The 19,720-nt window shown below is 38.4% G+C and overlaps 1 protein-coding gene across 15 annotated transcripts in view; it reads right to left on the reverse strand.

The window, feature by feature from the left end:
• The window catches only part of AKAP13 (A-kinase anchoring protein 13), a 293,283-nt gene that overhangs the window by 65,099 nt on the left and 208,464 nt on the right, over positions 1 to 19,720 (reverse strand). For 9 of the 15 annotated variants that reach the window (XM_032469408.1, XM_032469413.1, XM_032469411.1 and 6 more), the window contains 5 exons: positions 11,388 to 11,758; positions 9,119 to 9,169; positions 5,818 to 5,883; positions 3,806 to 3,998; positions 854 to 962 (listed from right to left, as the gene is read on the reverse strand). In XM_032469408.1, the coding sequence (XP_032325299.1) occupies positions 854 to 962; positions 3,806 to 3,998; positions 5,818 to 5,883; positions 9,119 to 9,169; positions 11,388 to 11,758 (790 nt within the window). The remainder of the gene's footprint in view (positions 1 to 853; positions 963 to 3,805; positions 3,999 to 5,817; positions 5,884 to 9,118; positions 9,170 to 11,387; positions 11,759 to 19,720) is intronic. The other 6 variants (XM_032469414.1, XM_032469412.1, XM_032469405.1 and 3 more) reach the window with 2 other exon arrangements.

Here is a 19,720-nt window from a genome sequence, read left to right on the forward strand (position 1 = left end):
TTTATTTTGGGGGGAGGATGTAATCTGGCTCATTTTTAGAGAAGGTACTAGGGATTGAACCCAGGACCTCATGTATGCTAAGCATGTGCTCTACTGCTTAAGCTATACCATCCCCACTTCAAATATGTTTTTGAGCATCTTTAATTAGCAAATGCCCTGTGCTTATGGACGCCAGACGTCTCTAGGTAACTTTCATAGCCCGTGGATCCTGAATCTGCATACATTTCCATTAATCATTTTAGGATGTAACCATCTTGGCATTTGCTTAAGCAACTGAAAATGTATCTCAGTCTTTCTTTATTCTTCATGAGCTTGATACTTCTGAAGAGCCCAGGAAACTAGTGTTGGATAAAATTTGGATAAGTGTACTGAGGTAATATAAGAAATATCATCCAGACATTAAAAGCATTAAGTGTGTCACTTACTCTCAAGTGTTTCAGAAAAATCTTTAAGGAAAGTGATCAAGAGAGGAAGAGAGATGGATAAGACAAGAGTTAAGATAACATCTGGGGGCCCCAGGTGAAGAATATATAGTAACTATTTGTATTGTTTTTGCAACTATTTTTAAAGTCTGAAATTATTTCAAAATAAAAAGTTTTAAAACCTGTGTGTCTGGTTTAGGCTCAAGAATACAATGAATTTAATGTATTAAGGAGATTTTTATGTAGTAAAAGGAGGAAGATCCCCAAGCTGAACTCTGTCATCTTTCTGTAACTGTTCAGCCCTGCATTCAGAGGAAGAGGAAGGCAAATTCTGCAAGGTAACGTCAGACGGTCTTAAAATGAAAAGAAACAAAAAAAGATAGGAAAACTATTTAAAATATATTTAGTTTAATAAAGTATAGTATACTCACTGTCCAACCCAGGATGGCTGATGGTCATTAATGAGATGGATTTTGTCAGTGGAGAAGAAATGGCTGATGTACAGTAATTAAACCTCTGTTGTTTAGATCTGTGGCATGTCTGTGAGGGAAAAAAGTAAACAGGTTCTGAGTACACACTCTGCATTTTTAGATAAGCACAAAACTTTACATCCTGACTCAGCCTAAGGTAGCATGCAAGAGACGTAAGGCAGAGGCTTTGTAGCCCAGTCTCCCCTGCCACAAAACAGCTGCTCAACTTCAGAGAAGTTATCTGGCTTCTTTGAGCCTTAAGTTTCTTAACTGTAAAATGGGGATAAATAGAGTATCTACCCTTTACACAGTACTTTTGTATCCCTCACAATACCTAATAATGTTTCAAACTTCGTAAGTGCTTAATAAACATCTTCTAACCATAATCAGACAAAAATAATTCCACTGGAAATATCAAACGATATATAGTTCTTGCTCTTTGAGAATCTAAATACCGTTCACAGACATGTAAGTAGGATTCCAGTAATATCATTCTGATTTTAAAAGAGTTGGAAACAGAGATGCAAATAGAAAGTGTTTTAAGATCACAAGCAAAGTAGCCATGCATCTGGACAGAAGCCTAAATCGCTTTCATTTCCTCTTCTAAGATTAGATTGTTTCTACTTGTATATGAGGGTGACTGAAATTTGACAATCTGACTCCCTCAGTAAATTCAGCCACTTCAAGGCCATGTACTCCAACTGACTGCAGAACTTCCTGCAACACAACTCCTAACAGTAAACCAGTGTTTACTAGCACACTTCCGGTGACGAAGGACTCCCTCTCCTTTTGTTTTGAGAGAGGCCATCCTGTTAACTAACTTTAGTTATCGTAAACCCCCTCCCTTCATAGTAGGCTGAAATCTGCACACGTAGTGTGAATGCGACTCAAGTGCGCCAAGGACTTCTGATTATTTAGGGCTTGTTCCATGAGTAACCATGGAGTCTGAGGCAAACAGTTGCTGTGTTTCGAATACAACTGTGAGGTCTGAAAAATGATCTCAGTGAAAGGCCCCCGCCTTTCAACAGGAAGTTGGCTACAGGCAACTGGTGCAGATCAGACACAAGCAGCTCAAGCGGCCATTCGGAGGTTGCACGTGAGACAGAAAACCATGGGTGAGCAGAGCCCCAGGCAGGTAAACACACGAGGCAACTCCAGTGTCGACAACGTTACCTAGACAGACTCAACAGAAAGGCCACTTAGAAAGAGACCACTTACTAAAAGATGGGGCCATTTGTTAGAGTCCTAGGAATGCCAGCTCAGGAAAAGGTTATCCCATAAACAGTATTAAGAAAAAGAAAATGTCCTCATTTCCTCATTAGAACTCATCTGCTTCAAAGACATGGAAGCAGCAGTGAGACGAACAGCCCGGAATTCTGAGTTTAACCCTGTTCAGCTAATAGCCAGTCATGAGGCCTTGGGAAGTCACTTAAATGGGCTTGAAGTTCTCACACACAAGACTTAAGTGGAATCCAAAGGGATATATTGGTTCTAAGTCTATGATTCTGTTCACAAACACACACTTTTGGTACCTGGTCTTACAAATGATTTCCAAAGGATTCTATACAATAAAATGCAACATACTTTTCAGATTTTCCATTTATCAGAGATGCTCTCAGTTGTCACCAAAGAATTGTTTTCTGGGTTTTTTTTCTCCCTCCCTTTTTCTGTTACACCATTAGGCTGAATAAATCTAAAGCATTTACTTCAATAAATATCTTCCACATATTCTTGTTATTTCTTCCAACTGTTTCTAAAGTATCAGGCCAAGAATCCACGGGTGGGGGGCAAAGGCGGTAACATTCCTTAGGCCTTCAGTTTGATTTTCATTAGGCCTAAATTCTCATAAGCTTCACACGAGCATAAGTGACACATTCATCACTAAGGTAATCCTCCAGTGCCAAATTTATATTTGGTCATATTGTTGCTATGCAGCAGGATGTAATAAAAACTTATATTTCTACACAAAACTTCAGTCACCAATTCAAGAACAGGTTGTTTAAAATTTTTGTTTGTTTAGTTTGAAATGTTTCATTTTATTTCTACCTAAAACGCCAGTCACCTATTCAAAGATAGGTGTTTAACCTTTTTATTTGTTTGACTGAAAATGTTTCATTTGGACGTGTATCCCGGAATCCTCTCAGAAATTAATCCAAGGTCTCCTTGGCCCAAGAAGAGGAAAAAGGACTGGGAGTAGGGAAGAAAGCTAGAAAAGCATGTAATTCAAATTCGCAACTCAAAAATTCCCTGAGGGATTGTCAGAAGTGGTTAAGTGATCATGAAAGGCCCGAGAAGATGACAATTAAGAAAGAGTCATCTGGTGTGGGTGACAAGGAAGCCCACGACCTCCGAGGCAGGAGTCTCAAGAGCGTGAGAGTGGTGCACAAGGAGGGGGGGGGAGGGAGGGCAGGGAGTGCAGGTGCTGTGTCAAGCATTCCGGCAGTGACAGGAAGGAAGCAGGGAGAATACACAGTTGTTTCCCACACAGTGCGATGAGACAAATAAAAAGAAGTTTCTTTTTCTAGGATGGAGAAACTTGAGATATGTTTTTGAGAATCGGGAGATTTAATAATGGTGTGTGACATGCTTTAAGATTCATGTTACTATTGGGGTGGTAAAAGTCCTCAGATAAGAAGAAAAATACTCAATTTAATATCCTGGATACTTTCCTAATTTAAAGAAGCTGGAATACTTATATCTATGCAGATCAGTGGCACTCCTTAATTACTATTAAGTGCTAAAAACCTACTTTGTGCTACTCTGAGTATATTACATAATGGGGAAGTAATCACAGCTACTATCCTTATATTAACACAGGTCCTGCCTTCTTTGTTCCTATTATGAGGACACATTCAGGGAAATAAAATCAATTTTTTTCCCAAATTAGCAACGTATTACCCATTTCAGTCTTACCTGCTGATCAAAAATTCTACGTTCTCTCTGGCTTGATTCCAGATCTTCTTCTGAAAGTGACATCAAAGAGTCACCCCTCTCCTCACCACTAAAAGGGTGCCTGAGCTCTTTGGTGTTTGAAGAGTTTACTTCTAGAGATGAAGATGGCTTGTTTCCAACACCAGCTCCTCCTGTCAAGCCTTCTAGGCTGAAACTGAACACAGAACACAAGAGTTAATTCATTTTATTTCTGAGTCTCAGAAAGGACAGAGGATACAAAATCCCTTCCGTTGTATCTCCCCTGCTTGTACTTCTATGTCAGCTAGCAAAACTGTCTACAAGGGCATGGTCAAATGTGCACCACCTACCCTTCCCCCCACAGATCTTGGTATGCTGAGAAACATACCACACTTAGAGATTTTTTTTTTTTTTAACCTCATTCAACTTATTCAAATGTTGGACCATTTAAGGTCATTTTCTTAGATTTTCTTCAATATACCATATGGACAGACCACATTATCTTAATGATCTTTTATTTATCTGTGTTTTTTCCCCTGAATTTGATGTAATTAATCTTTGCCAGAATTGAACTCTGCCAATGCCAAAGAATTACACGGCACAGAGAGAACACGACCGTAAGTAACTCCCAGAAGGCAAACAGGGAGACTAAGACTTGCCCTTGCAATCATCAAGCGGACCTTTATAACTTTACATTCAACTACAGTCTCAGTGATCTTTATAACTTCACAGGTACACATCCACCCCAGAAAACCCATGTTACATATGAGCATTACCATCTGTGCACACCTGCCCGGACAACAACTGCTTTGACAGCTTCCTGAGAATTGTTAGTTGCAGACAGGCACATGTGACATCTTAAAGGGCAAAAGCTGAAAAGCTAGTAAGTCTAAAAGAGGTTTAATTTTTTTTTCTGTCTTGATATTGACAAAGGGGAGAAAAGCTAACTTAGGGTTTGGTGTCTAAAATTGGATCCCTGGAATAAAGACTATGTGGTCTGTAGAGTGAAAAGCTTTTTTTTTTTTTCCCCCGGTAAGCAGGAGGCTACCGAGAGAAGTCAGCCATCCATCATCCTTGGAGTTGCTAGTCAAAAAAATTCACATCTGTTACAACTGGATCTCAAAATATAGCTGTGGCTGACCATGTCCTCAGCTACAGCATCTGGAATTGTATTTGAAGGTATATTTAAGCTATTTAGTTATCTCTTCTCAGAGTTAATTGCTACCAAAAATTCACGTATGGCAGTCCAGAAGGGCTTGCATTTGCTTTTTTCCCATGAATTACTTATTATGAACTGAAACCATATGCCTCTATTTTTCTCTAGTGAATAAATGAAACAATGGATTTTATTTTTCTTATTTCAATATGACAATAGAAATCATGACTAACTACAAGCAAATGTCTCTGTAAAACTCATTTTCAATACCAGGGATAAGAAGACGGGCTAAGTGAAGAAGAAATTTAGTTTTCTATTATGAATTATTTGTAAAGCCCGAGAAAGCCAGATCTATGCTTACAAAACATTTAATCCTGGAAATGTTTTAGTAATCAATCTGGTGCTTAGCTGAGAGAAGACTAGAAATGATAAGGAATCTGTGAGCTTGGAATCTAAAGAGACTGGTGGATTTGGAAGCATAACAGAAATAAGTACATCTGATTAGCTGTCTTGTTTCTGGTATTGTTCTCCTCAGGATGTGGGAATTCCTAGGATCTGGGAATTAGGACCGATCAAAACAAAGAGAAAAGTGGTCTACAATACCAGAGGGTCAAGTCCGTGCGGAAAACACCAAATCTACAGCCACTTGAGACAAACAGGATGCATCGGGGTACACCATCCAACTCCTTGGCTGTACCCCTTCAGTTGGATTAGTGGTGCCCGTAGAATACTGTGCTCACAGACAAAGCAGGCCACCATATGCATTCCAGCCACACAGAAAGAAGCCAGCTCCAAGCCAAAAGCTCAAATGCCATATTTTCTGATTCCCACTTTGGTGGCTGGACACATAATACCATACCTTCTGTAATTAAAGTCAGCACTCAGGGCAGCAGAGTATTGCACACCAGAGGGACACCAGCTCATACTGGGGATGACATCAAAGGCAGAAATAGAAATGGAAGAAGAAAAGAAGAAACAGGGATGGGGTTACTGAGTTTAAAAAGAAAGGACACAGTTAGAGACAGATGGATGTATTTGATTATCAAAAAATTAGGAATGTAACATTGACTGAGAATTTAGAAAATGGCTGGAACAAAAACCATGGAAACTGAACATTTTTCTACTGATGTCCATCTAGATAACGCGTTGGAAATGACTATGCGAAGTCTTTACAGGATAACAAGTCCAATCTGAGACCCAAGAATTCCTTCTAGCAAACCCTGAATGGAGAACCACCCTGCTGGGGCTCTGGCTTCCTCTCTGGGCATGCTCCCAAAGGCGTTTCAACCTCCGCTACTGGGGTCAAGCTCACTGCACACCCCACACCCCACCACTCCCACGTCTCCCTTACCACAGTTATCTCTAATCTTTAACTAAAAGGAATGATGACAAACTGCATGGAGGTACGCTCACTGAGTCATCTGTTTTTTTCATTTGTTTCCATTAAGGATTCATCTAAGCCAGACAATTCATAAATCTCTCATAATGATACCCAATCAACACTTACACTCATCTTCAAACCCTATTCACTAGGCCTGTCTGCTGAAGATAAAGCATGTTAACAGTGGTCACATTTCTTTGCATTTTAATAATAATGAAGGGATTTCTTCTCTTAAAAGGAAAAGGGATTGTGTAATACTGAGTTAGCAACCTGTCCTTAATTTTAAGTTTGTACCCACTTTCCCACAAGATTAAAAAACATCCATTCGATCACTACTTCCTTCAGTGCTGATTATCACAGCACTGAAATTTATTCTCAAGCAGCAAGAACAGAAAAATCTGGGGTTGGAAGGGCTATGTTAATAAAACCAAATAAAAAAAATTATCAATTCAAAATATCAGGTACTCTGTAAAAGAAATTCGATCCGTAGGTCAGGATTCTTGATTAACAAAAGCTGTTCTTTAAAAAAAAGACACTGCTGCTATTTTAGCCTTAAAGTTCTAAGGGACAGGCTTTTGTTTTCAGAAGGGGGATTACAGTAAAATCAATCAGCTCCCTCCGAACCTTCAAGTGGGAAGAGCTGCAGACACCAAAGAACAACCCCACCTTATCTTAAATACACCTAATAACTCTGTTTTGTTGACAAGTGGGAGTTTTCGACAGAGGGAAAAAGACAAGGAAAAAGGTGGGAGAGTAAAAATAAGCTACCCCTATGGTTCTTCTAAATCTTTAAATATCACTAAAAATTAATTCAAATGGTAAACACTTTAAATCAGATCAAGTCAATGGTATCAAGCTCCCAAGTGCAAAAGCAGAAAGTGGAACTACATAGCTGAGACATCTCTACTAGTCTGGTAAGTGAGATCAGACTGACTTATAATTTACTTGCGCGAGGGAAGCCAGCCTTGATATAGTTACAAACACACACACACGAGTCCATTCTTTGAAATTACTCACTTAATTTTGTATCTCTAAACTGTTAATAAAAAGGCATACTATGCCTGTGTATCCAATTTATTAAAAACAAAATGTGGAAAAAATTAGTAACTGAATACACATTGCCAAATTACCATTCATTAAAAAATAATGCCCTTCTACAGATTTAAACATCTCTTTATTCTCAAAAAATGATAATGACGTGAGAAACTGGGATGCAGTTTAGGATGAAGAGTAACAGGGAGACAGAAAAGTTTTTCTAAGAACCTAGGAAAGAAGCTACAGATGGTCCTACAGTAACAGAAAAACTGCTCTTTCTTGTAGCAAAAAACCCCTTTCACAATTCAGTGTATTTTTGAAAGCACACCGTAATTTCCTGAATTCCTCAAATGGTGGGGAGGAACACTTCATGGTTCTTTGGATTTTGAGATTTAGTTAGTTCTAGATTCTTTAAAATATATATATATTTTATATATATATATATATCCCACTCCCTAACCTTTTAATATTTGGAATTTTACTAGCTAAGGCTTAATACAAAATTTAAAACTGTACCTCCTGGTCTCCTACAGAAGTATGACTAAAGGCGAAGCTGTAACTGGAGCTGCTGGGACAGCTGTATCTATATGCTAACCTGGACCGCGTCCAGCATCCTGTCATCTTCCAGTGCCATCTAGTGCATGCTTTTAATAAGTTCACACTGAAGAGTTTAAAGAAGAGTCAAATATATCTCTAAAGGTTTTAGATACCTCTACTGAAAAGGCATTTAACTACTTGTTCCCCTGAAGAAAAACTTAACCAGGTTGAGTGCAGTTATCTAAGATTCATGAGAACATTTGTACTTGAGCTCAACTTGGTGCCTAAAATCTGGAATTAAAGGAAACACCCACTTGAAGACGAAGTAGGAAAGAAAGATCACTGTGTGCCCACTTCCCAACAAACAGCTTCAGCCGATAGTTAAAAATACCTCTTTATAACTGTCTTCTAATAAAAGAAGCTAACAGTAATCTAACCATTAGTTTTAGATTTCTAAATTTTTCTCCCAAATAATGGAAAAAAAAGTCACTAATGACTTCTAAATAGTAAATGTAAAATAAAACTTAGCATCTGAAAAATTTAAAGCAAATCAGCACTTTCTGGCTAGAAATGACTTTTCAGCTTATAAAGCGCTATAACTCTTAGCTTCAAATTTTTATGTGACAAAAATAATGAAGGAATTGAAAAACCAGAGGGCCCCTGAGAGCTCAGCCGACGCCTCTTACTTGCCTCAAGGAACGACCACATCAGCAATGGAATGGAAACTGCCAGGTGGCCTGGGAATAAAGGCTTTCACCACATTATTACCGAGCGTGTTGAAAGTATCCAAGGACCTATGCACGAACACACCCATATTCTGGTTCGTCCCCATTTTTCTGGAAAGAAGGATAAAGTACTCCCCAGGGTCTATTACAGAGGCATAACAGACATTTCTCTGAATTCTCCTGGATAAAGTTGGGGAGACCATTGGGGAGACCATATTATCAAAGTGATCTGAACACCAAAAAGAACAAGATGGAAAAAACACTTTTTAAAATTAAAAAAAAAAAAAGTAGAATAGGAAAATTCGAGAAACCACTTCTTACAGAATGGACATTAGCAATTAATAAGTATATTTTATTTGCCTGAAGCAAACATGACATTATTCACAAACAGACTGTTTAATCAGGGATGAAGCACAATGAGACGCTCGTTAGTATAAGCTCAGAGGCAAACGGTTAGTCCATCAAGTTAGTGAACTCTGTACCTTCTCCTATGAATGGGAGGCCTCCTGACATCCCCAAGAACTCGCATTGAACTGAAAATGAATGGTGGAAGAGGTCAGTGTCGAGATGAAACAAAATGGGTACAAATGCATGAAACATACAGACATCACACTGGGAAGAGAGACAAGAAATAGTATAGGAAGTAAGGGAATGAAAGAATGTGGAATAAGAAAATATCAGGACCAGAGAGGCCTGACAACTTCTGAAAAGGGCTACTTTGCTCCCTCTCTCCTTGCTCCAAGCAGTAAATTCAGGTGACCAGGAAATTGTAAAAGGATTTGGGAAAAAAAGGCCATTCAGAACTTTGAAAGCGTCTTCGTAAGACTTTAAAATTCAGGTTACACTATATGCAGATAATACTGTAAGAATTAGCCAAACTAATTAAAGTGATCCCTAACTCTCATTCCATCATCTCCAGAGGTACTGGGACTGTGGGGCTGGGCACCCCTTACTGATAAACTCAAACAGGAGATTCCATGACATCACATAGGCTGAAAATACAAACAATTTGGGTGAAAGGGTTCTAATTTTAGCGCAGTCCTAAAATCACCATGGAATCTTGGGCAAATCTTTTACTCTGAGCTTCAATTTCCTCATCAGAACTACATGATCGATAAAGTCACATCTAGCTCCGAAGTCAAAGTCATGGTAAAGGGATCCACAGTGGTTTATAAAGAAAAATACATTATATATGAAATAAATCCTCATTTCTCAATGCGGTTATCATCTCAGACAAGTCTGTCAAATGAAGATGCTTCTCTTGCTTCAGGAAGGGAATTCTGGCTGTAGGGATCATTCCCCCATCCTTACTTTCCCTTGGGGTATGGATGATCTTTAAAAAAAAAAAAAAAAAAAAAAAGCCCTACAGCCGGAATAAAGCTGGGAAGAAAAACTTTTAGAAACTGCTTTTCATATAATTTCAAACGTGTATAAAAACTACCATCAGATAAAGCAAGTGCTAAGTTTTAAGGTTAGCACCCTCAACTCCATCAGAGAGTAACATGAAATTGTAGAAACAGTGCTTGACCAGGAGACTGGAAACTTGGATTCCACTGACCTTGGGTAAGTTGTATAAACTACGTGCACCAGTCTCATCTTCAAAAATGGGGATACCACCTGACTCATGAAGAGGACTGGAAAATTACATGAGACTGTGTGTTATTAAAGGAGTCCGAAAAGGGTAGCAAATCAGGAAAGTGTAAGGCATTACCATCAGCTCCATAAAGGCAGGGACTTTGTTTTGTTCACCTCTGTGTCTCCAGAACCTAGAAATGCCTGGCATGTAGTGGGTACTTAATATATGTTGGATGAATAAAAGAATAAATGAGTGATGAATGTAATTAGGTAACATGTACTTCTTACAGTTGAAATCTGAGCCAAAACATCATGAGGGCAACGAATTAAAAAAAAAAAATAGCAAACAAACCAGTAATTGCTTAGGTGAGCTGTTTATATCAATTGTTTTGCAACAACTGTCAGCCTCCTCCCTTAGTTGTTTTTCCTCATTAAGAAAGTAGCTTTGGAGTAAGCACACCTTTGTACATACAGTAAGCATGTGGCACCTGTTCTTTAGACTTAAAACCATCTGCTTAAATTCACCTAGGCAGCCGATGGTCAGAAGCCAAATCCAACTTATCTTCTTACAGCCTGCTTCCAAACTGAAGGGATGAGACTGGGTCGTTCTCGTGAAAGACCCTCAAGGCTGGATGATATGTGGAAAATGATTTAATAATTATTATGATCTCTTGAGGGTTAAATACTGATAATTTAGACTTTACAAAAACTTTCTGCATTAGAAACAGATGGCAATTCCTATGGGGCACTGTGAAAAACTTAGATGTGTTGAGTCTATAAGATTTCATGTTTATTTCTTAATTCAAAATTGACATGAAACTATTCCCTCCAAATTTTCTAATCTGCGAATTTCATGAACAAATCTGGCCTGAATAAGTGTTACAATTTACTAAACACCCACTATATGACTGATACATTTCACTTGTAATATTTACTATTACTAATATCTGAAAGGCAACTGTTTCACAGAGGAGAAAATTAAAGCTCAGAGGGGTCAAGTAACTTGCCCAAGGTTATCCACATGGAGTTTGAACACAGATTTTCCTGATTCCAAAGCCTATATTCTGTCTTCCACACCATGGTCTCTCCTAAAATCTTTTACTAACAATAACATCAAATCACTAAATCATAAGCAAGCAGACACTGAGAGACTAAATAAACACCCTGCCATCTCACCTCCGGTGGTTCATTTCAGCATCACTGGCTGCATTCTTCCCAGGACCCCAGCTGTGCCTCCGGAAAGGGGACAGGGAGCGCATAGAGCTCCTCAGGACAGAGCAGTTGGCAGGCACTTCGGTGATGCTGTCCATCTCCTCCTCTTCCATTTCACCTGAGCCAGCAGGCTCACTCTCACTCTCCCGACCCTCGGCTCCCACCCCGTGGCTGTAGAAGCCATCCAGACACTGCTGGTCTCTGGACCTGTTCAAATTTGAAATCTGGGGGAGGGACACATCACTGCCATGAGAAGAATGTCGATCCAAGGAAGCTGTGTCATCAGTGGAGGAACTGCATCCAGTGGTATCGCAGGCCAGCTGCTCTTCTTCGGGCTGTAATGGAAAGAAAGCACGTATGGTTGAAAATGGCAGGACCAAGCAGATAGCCTCAGTTATTCCTGTTGAGCCAGTGCCTTCATACTGGGTAGGATGTGCAACATCACGACTGGCTTCAGCAAATAGATTTTTTTCTTAAAGCACAATCACAGCTAGACTTAAACAGCCTCTTGTTAAGGTACGGTCCAGGTCTATGCTCTTCCCACCCTTTTCCTATAGGTGCTTCACAGGAAGTACATAATCTTCCCTTTCTTACAGAGGTAAAAATCTAATTCAAGTCTTTTTTTTTTTTTCAGTCAATACCATCAACTGAAATGAAGGGAAGTTATGTCTCCAGGGTTTCTGCTGTATGAAAACTCTAAATTCATATCATAGTAGGTTTAATTTTTTTTAATAAGCCTTCGCTTAAACAAGATAGTCTGCTGGGCTGCAATAATGATGTGCTGAAGTTTCTATTCCAAAAGCAAGTCTGATCGTTTTCAGTGGTGTTGTGAAAAATGCAGAATAGTTTATGATCCCACCTAGAGTCTGCCACAAATGCCCAAATCCTGGCCACGAATACATACATGGAAGAAAAAAATCTACCCTTTTTTCTCACTTAACTGAATCCTGGCTGAGTGTTACTGAGCCAAACTATACATAAGAGAATCAGTCCTGGCAATGGAGCCTGATAAACTGACGGCACTCCTTCCCCGGCCAACCTCTAGAGCCTCACAGGAAATGAGCCATTGACTCCAGGAGCCTGACATTCTCTACTTGCTGAAAGACACCAGAATACAGAATTTGACGGGCAGAACAGGATGAGCTTTGTGGCATTCAAAAACTAAATTTATCCAAAAGTAAAGTGTCTAAAAGAAAGCATGACCATGCTCTCAGTTACACTTGTGGGCAATGAACTGTCTTAATACCTTTATTTTGCATTCTTACAGGATAGGGAGCAGGGAATAGAGAAAGGCGGTCTGTGGTTTTTTTTCTCTTCTTCACAGTATTTTCCTAATTAGTCTGTCTACTCAAGGTTTTAATTACGAGTAAAGAAACTTACAGTTCTTCAAGAGAGATTTTTAAAAATTACGGGAACTAATGAGCGCTTTTAGCTTTGAAATAGAAAACGACTCCTATACTAGTAGTGTCTCTTTAAGGCTTAACATAACACTTCAAAAGCACTCTACCTTCTACAAGCATTCTTTATACCTTTCTGGCTGGGTCTCACCAGCTCACGAGTTTTTTCACTCTGTAGAATCCAGTTTTCTAGATTAATTGCTCTTTATATGATGTGTGAGGGATGAGACTGAGGGAAGATGTGAGGGGACCACTGGACAGCCAGAAATCTGAGCCCAGACTGTCTCATGGGCTTTGCTAACTACACAGGCAGTGAGCAGCAGAAACAAGGTTTGAACCCTGGCTGATTTAAACTAAAACTGCCCTGTTCTGTTATCTTCATCACCTTAACAAAACCCCCCAAAACCAAAAAACAAACAAACAAACAAACAAAAAAACCCTGTAAGGACAGGATCTCAAAGTCAGTATCAAATAAAATTATTGATTATTCTTTTTAAGTTAGTGAGGATTGATCTGGGCATCCTAGAGTTTCTATTCATGGGGCCATTCTCCTTAGAGAGGGAAAATATAAATGGTCATGGATACCAACTTTTTAGAAGACACTTTTAGGATGTCTTAGCTTTCTCACTGTACTGGGTTGAATAGTGTCCTCCTCAAATTCATGTCCTTCTCAGAATGTGACCTTATTTGGAAATTAGGTCTTTGCAAATGTAACTAGTTAAGATGAGGTCATAGTACAGAGGGTGGTTCCTAAATTCAGTAAGAGTCTTGTCCTTACAAGAAGAGACAGCAGCCCCTCTGATATACTGATTTCAGGACTTCTTGCCTCCAGAACTATGAAAGAATAAACTTCTATTGTTTCAAGCCACCAAATTTGTGGAATTGGTTACAGCAGCCCTGGGAAACTAATACACTCACCCTTAAGCTGCCTAAATTTCTAAGTCTCAAAACAATAACAAGGGACAAACAGAATGGGCATCAATAAAGCAAAATGTGTGACTAGCCTGTTACAAAAACAGATAAGGCTTCAAAAAGAAATGATAGCTCTGAGCTGAAGTTTCCATTTACTCATTTATCACATATTCTTACAAGTTAGCTCTTTCCAATTTGGAAATGACTTGCAGATGGTAGAACAGGTACTTCTCTGTAAAAATGAAGACATCTGCCTAGCACACGTCGTCCACACAACCTTGTTCCTGCTGTGTGCTACGGCATTTCTTGGTGTGTGCTTTTGTAAACTGACTACACTTCAATTAAAAAGATAAAAAAGAATTAATTCTGATTTAAAAAAACAAAACAACTGAAAACTAAAAGGCCTGGGAGTTTTTTTTCTCCACAGTAACTACATGATCTCTTTAGTTCTGTATTCCTAATTTAAGAATGTAGTTCACGTAGTATAATATTCTTACACTTACATATTTTTACTGTACCTTTCAACTCTTATTATGCGCAAGTAGTTATTACTTGAAAGGGGAAAATAGGACAAATACAGAAATTAAGACTGGGCTCATTTATTAAGTATTAAGGTAAATGGTTTTCTTTGACTCAGGCCTAAATCACTTTTTTCCAAGTTTTTGTTAGCGTTCTCAAAAGAATTTCCAACTTCATCATGTCTTTACGCTATCTTTGTAGACTAGAAAGTAGTTAGTGGCTAATAAGAAAACAAACCTGGAATAAGGTCACTACCTTTCCACGGCTAAGTATGTCTGTGGATAAGTCCCTTTCCCCCTTATCTAACATGATGATCTGTAGACCTAAAGAAGTTAGAAACTGATACAAGGTCTTTTGAAAGATACTGTCTATTTAAATTATGGATAATAGAGGAAAGAAGAAAAGCAGGGTTTCTAAAACTTTTGGGGGTTTTTTTGTTGTTTTTTAGGGGGCAATATTCCCTTTCCAATCCCTGAATTCATTAGTACTAAAGTTCTTACAGATACCTGCCAAATAACAGGTATGAAAACTATTACTTCTACCATTATCCTCCCTCCTCAAAAAAAGTACCAGATTTGGGGGATGCCGTTTTTCCATCTATAAATGTAAGAAGGTGAAAAAATTGTGGCTTCTGACATGAAATGAAATGTTCCATGCCTGACATTTGAAGACCCTCTTAAGGGTTTTTGAGTTTTGTGTCAGTCTTTCTTTAGAAAGGACTTCTCTCTTAAAATGTTTGCTAATTAAATGACTTTCAAGACTTAGGAAATTATCACCAGTTGGAGGAATGATGCCATGGGATCAGTTTAACACAGTTTTAAAAACTTAGTTTTGACTCCATGTAAGTCAAATGTGTTAGTTAAATTGATCCCATTCTGCCAGACAATTCGGAATAATGTTGCGAGCCCCGAAAGTCAATACACATATATGTAATTTTTTCATTCTTATAAGTAAATGGCCCAAACACAACTGTCTGCTAAATACAAGGTGCTTTTTGTTTTCTTAAGATGAGTATTAAGACTGGTTTAAGGGCAGAAAAGTAGAAGAGATTTTAAAAAGGCAGAAATAGGAGAGAAGGCGTGGGTGGGAGATGTGTCTGCTCACGAGAGAGCAAGCGTGCTGGGGAAACAAAGACTGAGTCTGTACCTGAGACTGACCCACGAATCCTTCCCCCTTGAGTTTTCATAACTGGTTTTCCTCCTGCACAGGAGAGGATGGGAGCACACAAGATACCTATCCTCTCTACCATCAGCTTCTTTTTCCTTGGGGTTTATATAATCGTGAAAATCTGCACGTGGTTATCAGGCTAGCAAAACCCATTAGGCGTTGAAGAGAACGCCCTCTGAGCACTACAAAGGTATGAGGGTGGCTGATCTTTCTAACACCAGCCTTACACAGACAGTTCCAGCTTCAAGAGCAGGGGCTAAGCCGACCCAGCAGCCCAGGAATACTTCTGTTTCGTTTAATTTAAGCTCAAATAAACTAGGGAGAGTGAAATTACAAACTAATTATATAAAAAAAAGTTAATGTAAAAGTCTAAATTAAATGATGACTCTGTGTATATACAGCTTAAGAAACTATTAAATATATGTACAATATAACTACTATATAAATTTCAATAATAATTATTTAGTAAATACACATCATATGTGGGGCTCCATACTAAGTGATTTAGATGTAGGACTTCTTTTACTCCTCACAACTGTTTGATTTAGTAGCTATTCTTATTCCCATTCTACAGGTGAGAAAACTGAAGCTCAATAAGGTTACATAATAAACCCAAGTTTCTGAGTTAACTGCTCTGGGGTAAGGGTCAGTCTTTTTTTCTTTTTGTCTTTTCCTTTCTTCTTCTTCAAGCTCTCCAGGTGATTCTAAGTACAGCTAGGATTCAATCCTATTGCTAAAAACTCCAGAGCTATTATTGCAACTGGGGGCAGACAAATCAGTAACAGGACAGGACACAGACAGCAATAACCATAAAAAACTAATAAATTACACTTTATCAAAATTTTTAAAATTCAGTTCATCAAGACACCATTATGAAAGTGAATAGGCAGCCACAGACTGAGAGAAAATATTTGCAAAACATAAATCTAACAAAGAACTGGTATCCAGGATACATATATAGAACTCCTACTTCTCAACAACAGATCAGCTTTTTTAATGGGCAGAAGATCTGAACAGACACTCCATAAAAGAAGATAAACAAGTGCCCAATAAACACATGAAATGTGTTTAATATAATCAGCAGTCGTCAAGGAAAAGCGAATCAGAATCATAATGAGGTATCACTACACGCACACCAGAAACGCCGAAGTTAAAGCAAAACAAAACAATTACACTTGTTGGTAAGGATGTGGTGCAACTAGAATTCTCATTCATTGCTGGCAAGAATGAAAATGGCACAACCACTTGGAAAAAGGTCTGGCAAAAACTCCTAATGAAACTAAACCTATACCTACTATATGACTCCTGTGTACTTATCCAAAAGAAATTATAATATTTCTATTCCATTTATAGGAAGTTCTGAAATAGAAAAAAACTAACCTGTGGAAGAAAAGACTTAGAACAGTTGTTGCCTCCAGGGGTTTGGAGGAGACAGAATGGGAAGGGGCATGAGGAAACTTTCCAAAGTGATACTTTCTTATAAGGGTTTGGGTTACAAAGATGGATGGATGCATTTATCAAAAGTCACTGAAGTACAGCTGTTATGGGAGACAGTATGGAGGTTCCTCAAAAAAAATTAAAGGCAGAACTAACTATCTTAAAGAGGTATTTGCACTCCTATGTTCAAAGCAGTATTATTCACAGTAGCCAAGATATGGAAATACTCTAAGTGTCCACAGACAGATGAATGGATAAAGAATCACTCAGCCTTAAAAAAGAAGGAAATGTTGCCATTTGTAACAACATGGATGGACCTTGAGGGCACCATGCTAAGTGAAATAAGCCAGACACAGAAAGACAAATACTGCATTATCTCACTGAAATGGGAAATCTAATCATGTCAGATGGAAAGTAATATGGAGTAGAATGGCTGTTTGCAGGGGCTGGAGGGGTGGGGGAAATGGGAAGATGTTAGTCAAAGGGAACATACTTTCAGTTATGAGATGACTAAGTCCTGGAGACCTAATGTACACCATGGTGATTACAGGTAATAATAATGGGTACATGAAATCTGCTACGAAAGTAAACCTCAAGTGTTCTCACCACACGCAAAAAAAGGTAATTATGTGAGGTCACAGATGTGTTAGCGGGATCGTGGTAATTACTTAACAATGTATGTCAAAACATCAAACCATACACTTCATATATATATATGTGATTTTCATTCGTCAATTATAATTCAGTAAAGCTGGGGGAAGTCATTCAATGGTAGCCTTGAGACTGTGCACTTCTTTGCATGTAAATTTTATAAAAAACAAAAAATGTTATAAATAAATACTGAATTCTAAGTATTTAGGGGTCAAGTGTACTGATATCTGTAACTTATTTTGAAATGTATCAAAGAAATTAGATGGACTGGTGGGTGGAAAGAATGAGGACAGATGCATAATTAAGTAAGAAAGTAAATACGATAAAAAGTTAATTGCAGAATCTCAATGGTGGGTGTTCACTGCACAATTCTTCCAACTTTTCTGTTTCAGAATTTTTTAAATAAAGTGTTGTAGGGAAAAAAATGCCCGATTGGCCTTCTTAACCAGAGTTATTATACCATATAGGTATGATATATATATACCCACACACCATATAGGTATGAGATATATATATGTATAAAGAGAGGTTTAAACATTACATACACTTATATAAAAAGATATGTAGAAACAGCTACACTTTATATCTTATTACTACACTGGAAGGAATCATGCTTTATATTGCCAAAATACTAGTCCTTTAATTTTCATTCATTTATTCACCAAATATTTATAAATTATTATCTATTATATTATACACAAGGCACTCTGCCACATGCCTTGAAAATAAAAGCTGACATTTTAAACACCTAATATATGCCTATCACTTAATCTATTTATGTGCAATATTTTAAGTATCTTAAATATCTGATAGCAAGCATTATGCTTGTTTCACAGTTCTGAAATCATAATAATTTCAGTTAACTGTGCACAAGTGATTATAGTTTTTCTAATTTGGATTCTGTAAATATATTTACTTTTATCTCTAAAAGGTTAAAAATAAAAGGTAAAATTTTTGACTTGGTGATCAAGTACTTGAGAGCAAACCACCACATATAAAATAGAGGACTTTCCTTTAAGGGTTAGCATCTTAGGGGACTTACTTTGATTTTCTTAATCAACTGTAGATATGTCTTATAACTTGGAGAAAAAAACAAGATTTAAGAGTTTCATTTTATCTTTGGGAAAAGATGCAACTCTTAGTATTTTCTGTTGACTTCAATCATCCTTTTAGATAACAGCGTGGCCCAGACTGTGTATTTTATATTCATTCTTTCTTAGCTAATGTTGAAGAGAATTCTAGGATTTCTTCTCACTTTAAAAACAAAATTTAAATTTTATGCTGTTTATCTACAGAATAGAAAGACCTTAGGAACCAGCAAATATTCATAAGAATAAACAAGGAGCTCCTAACACTCACCGAAGAGTCATACTTGCCAGGAGGCAGGCATACTGAATGGAAACATAAGCTTAAGGTGGAAAGTTCTGACATACACTGCAGGCTGTTCAAGAGAGCTCTGTAAGGCCAGAGTCACACAAGCGGCTGCAGGAGGAAGTGACCTAACGCACCACTCACGGTTCACAGAAAAGGATGTCGCAATGCCTTGCCTACAGATTACTTTTTAGAGAAGGGAGAGTGGGAGGGCCAGAGCCTGGGAAGAAACCCTGGGACAGTCTGATGTTTCACAGCACACGTTGTGCAGATGACCACAGAGGAAGGCTTTTAAGGAAGTAGCTGCTGGCCTGTCTGCCATGCCAAGGCTTCTATATAAAAGCACTGGTTATTAAAGCAGGTGCTTGGAGAATGAGAGCCAAATAACAGAAAATGAACAGATTTTAGAGTTGGGCCTAGGTACAAATCTCAATTCTGCTACTTACCAGCTAAGTAATTCTGAGTAAACTTCTTTACGAATCAGAGCCTCTGTGTGCTCAGCCCCTGCAGGGCTGCTAGGAGCATGAAATGAGATCACACAGGTAAAAGATTCTGTTCAGTGTCTCGTGTATAGTACGCACTTTGTAAATACTAGCCTGCCTCTCCCTTTCCTTGCACACGTGAACCCCTGGTTTTGTGAATGCTACAGAAAAACACTAGTGCAAAACCTCTCCTGGTCACAGACAGCTGGAGTGTAAGGACCCTCCACATCTCGTCCCAGGCCACCAGACACTCGTGTGTACACGAAGAGGTCAAAGTGCAGCCACCACTTCTGGACTTCCTGAGGCACTCCACTGCAAAATGTAGGTAAACGTTAACTCTGGGGTATGTTTCAACTTTTAA

Source organism: Camelus ferus, chromosome 27, assembly GCF_009834535.1.
Source record: "Camelus ferus isolate YT-003-E chromosome 27, BCGSAC_Cfer_1.0, whole genome shotgun sequence".
Lineage (NCBI taxonomy): Eukaryota > Metazoa > Chordata > Mammalia > Artiodactyla > Camelidae > Camelus > Camelus ferus.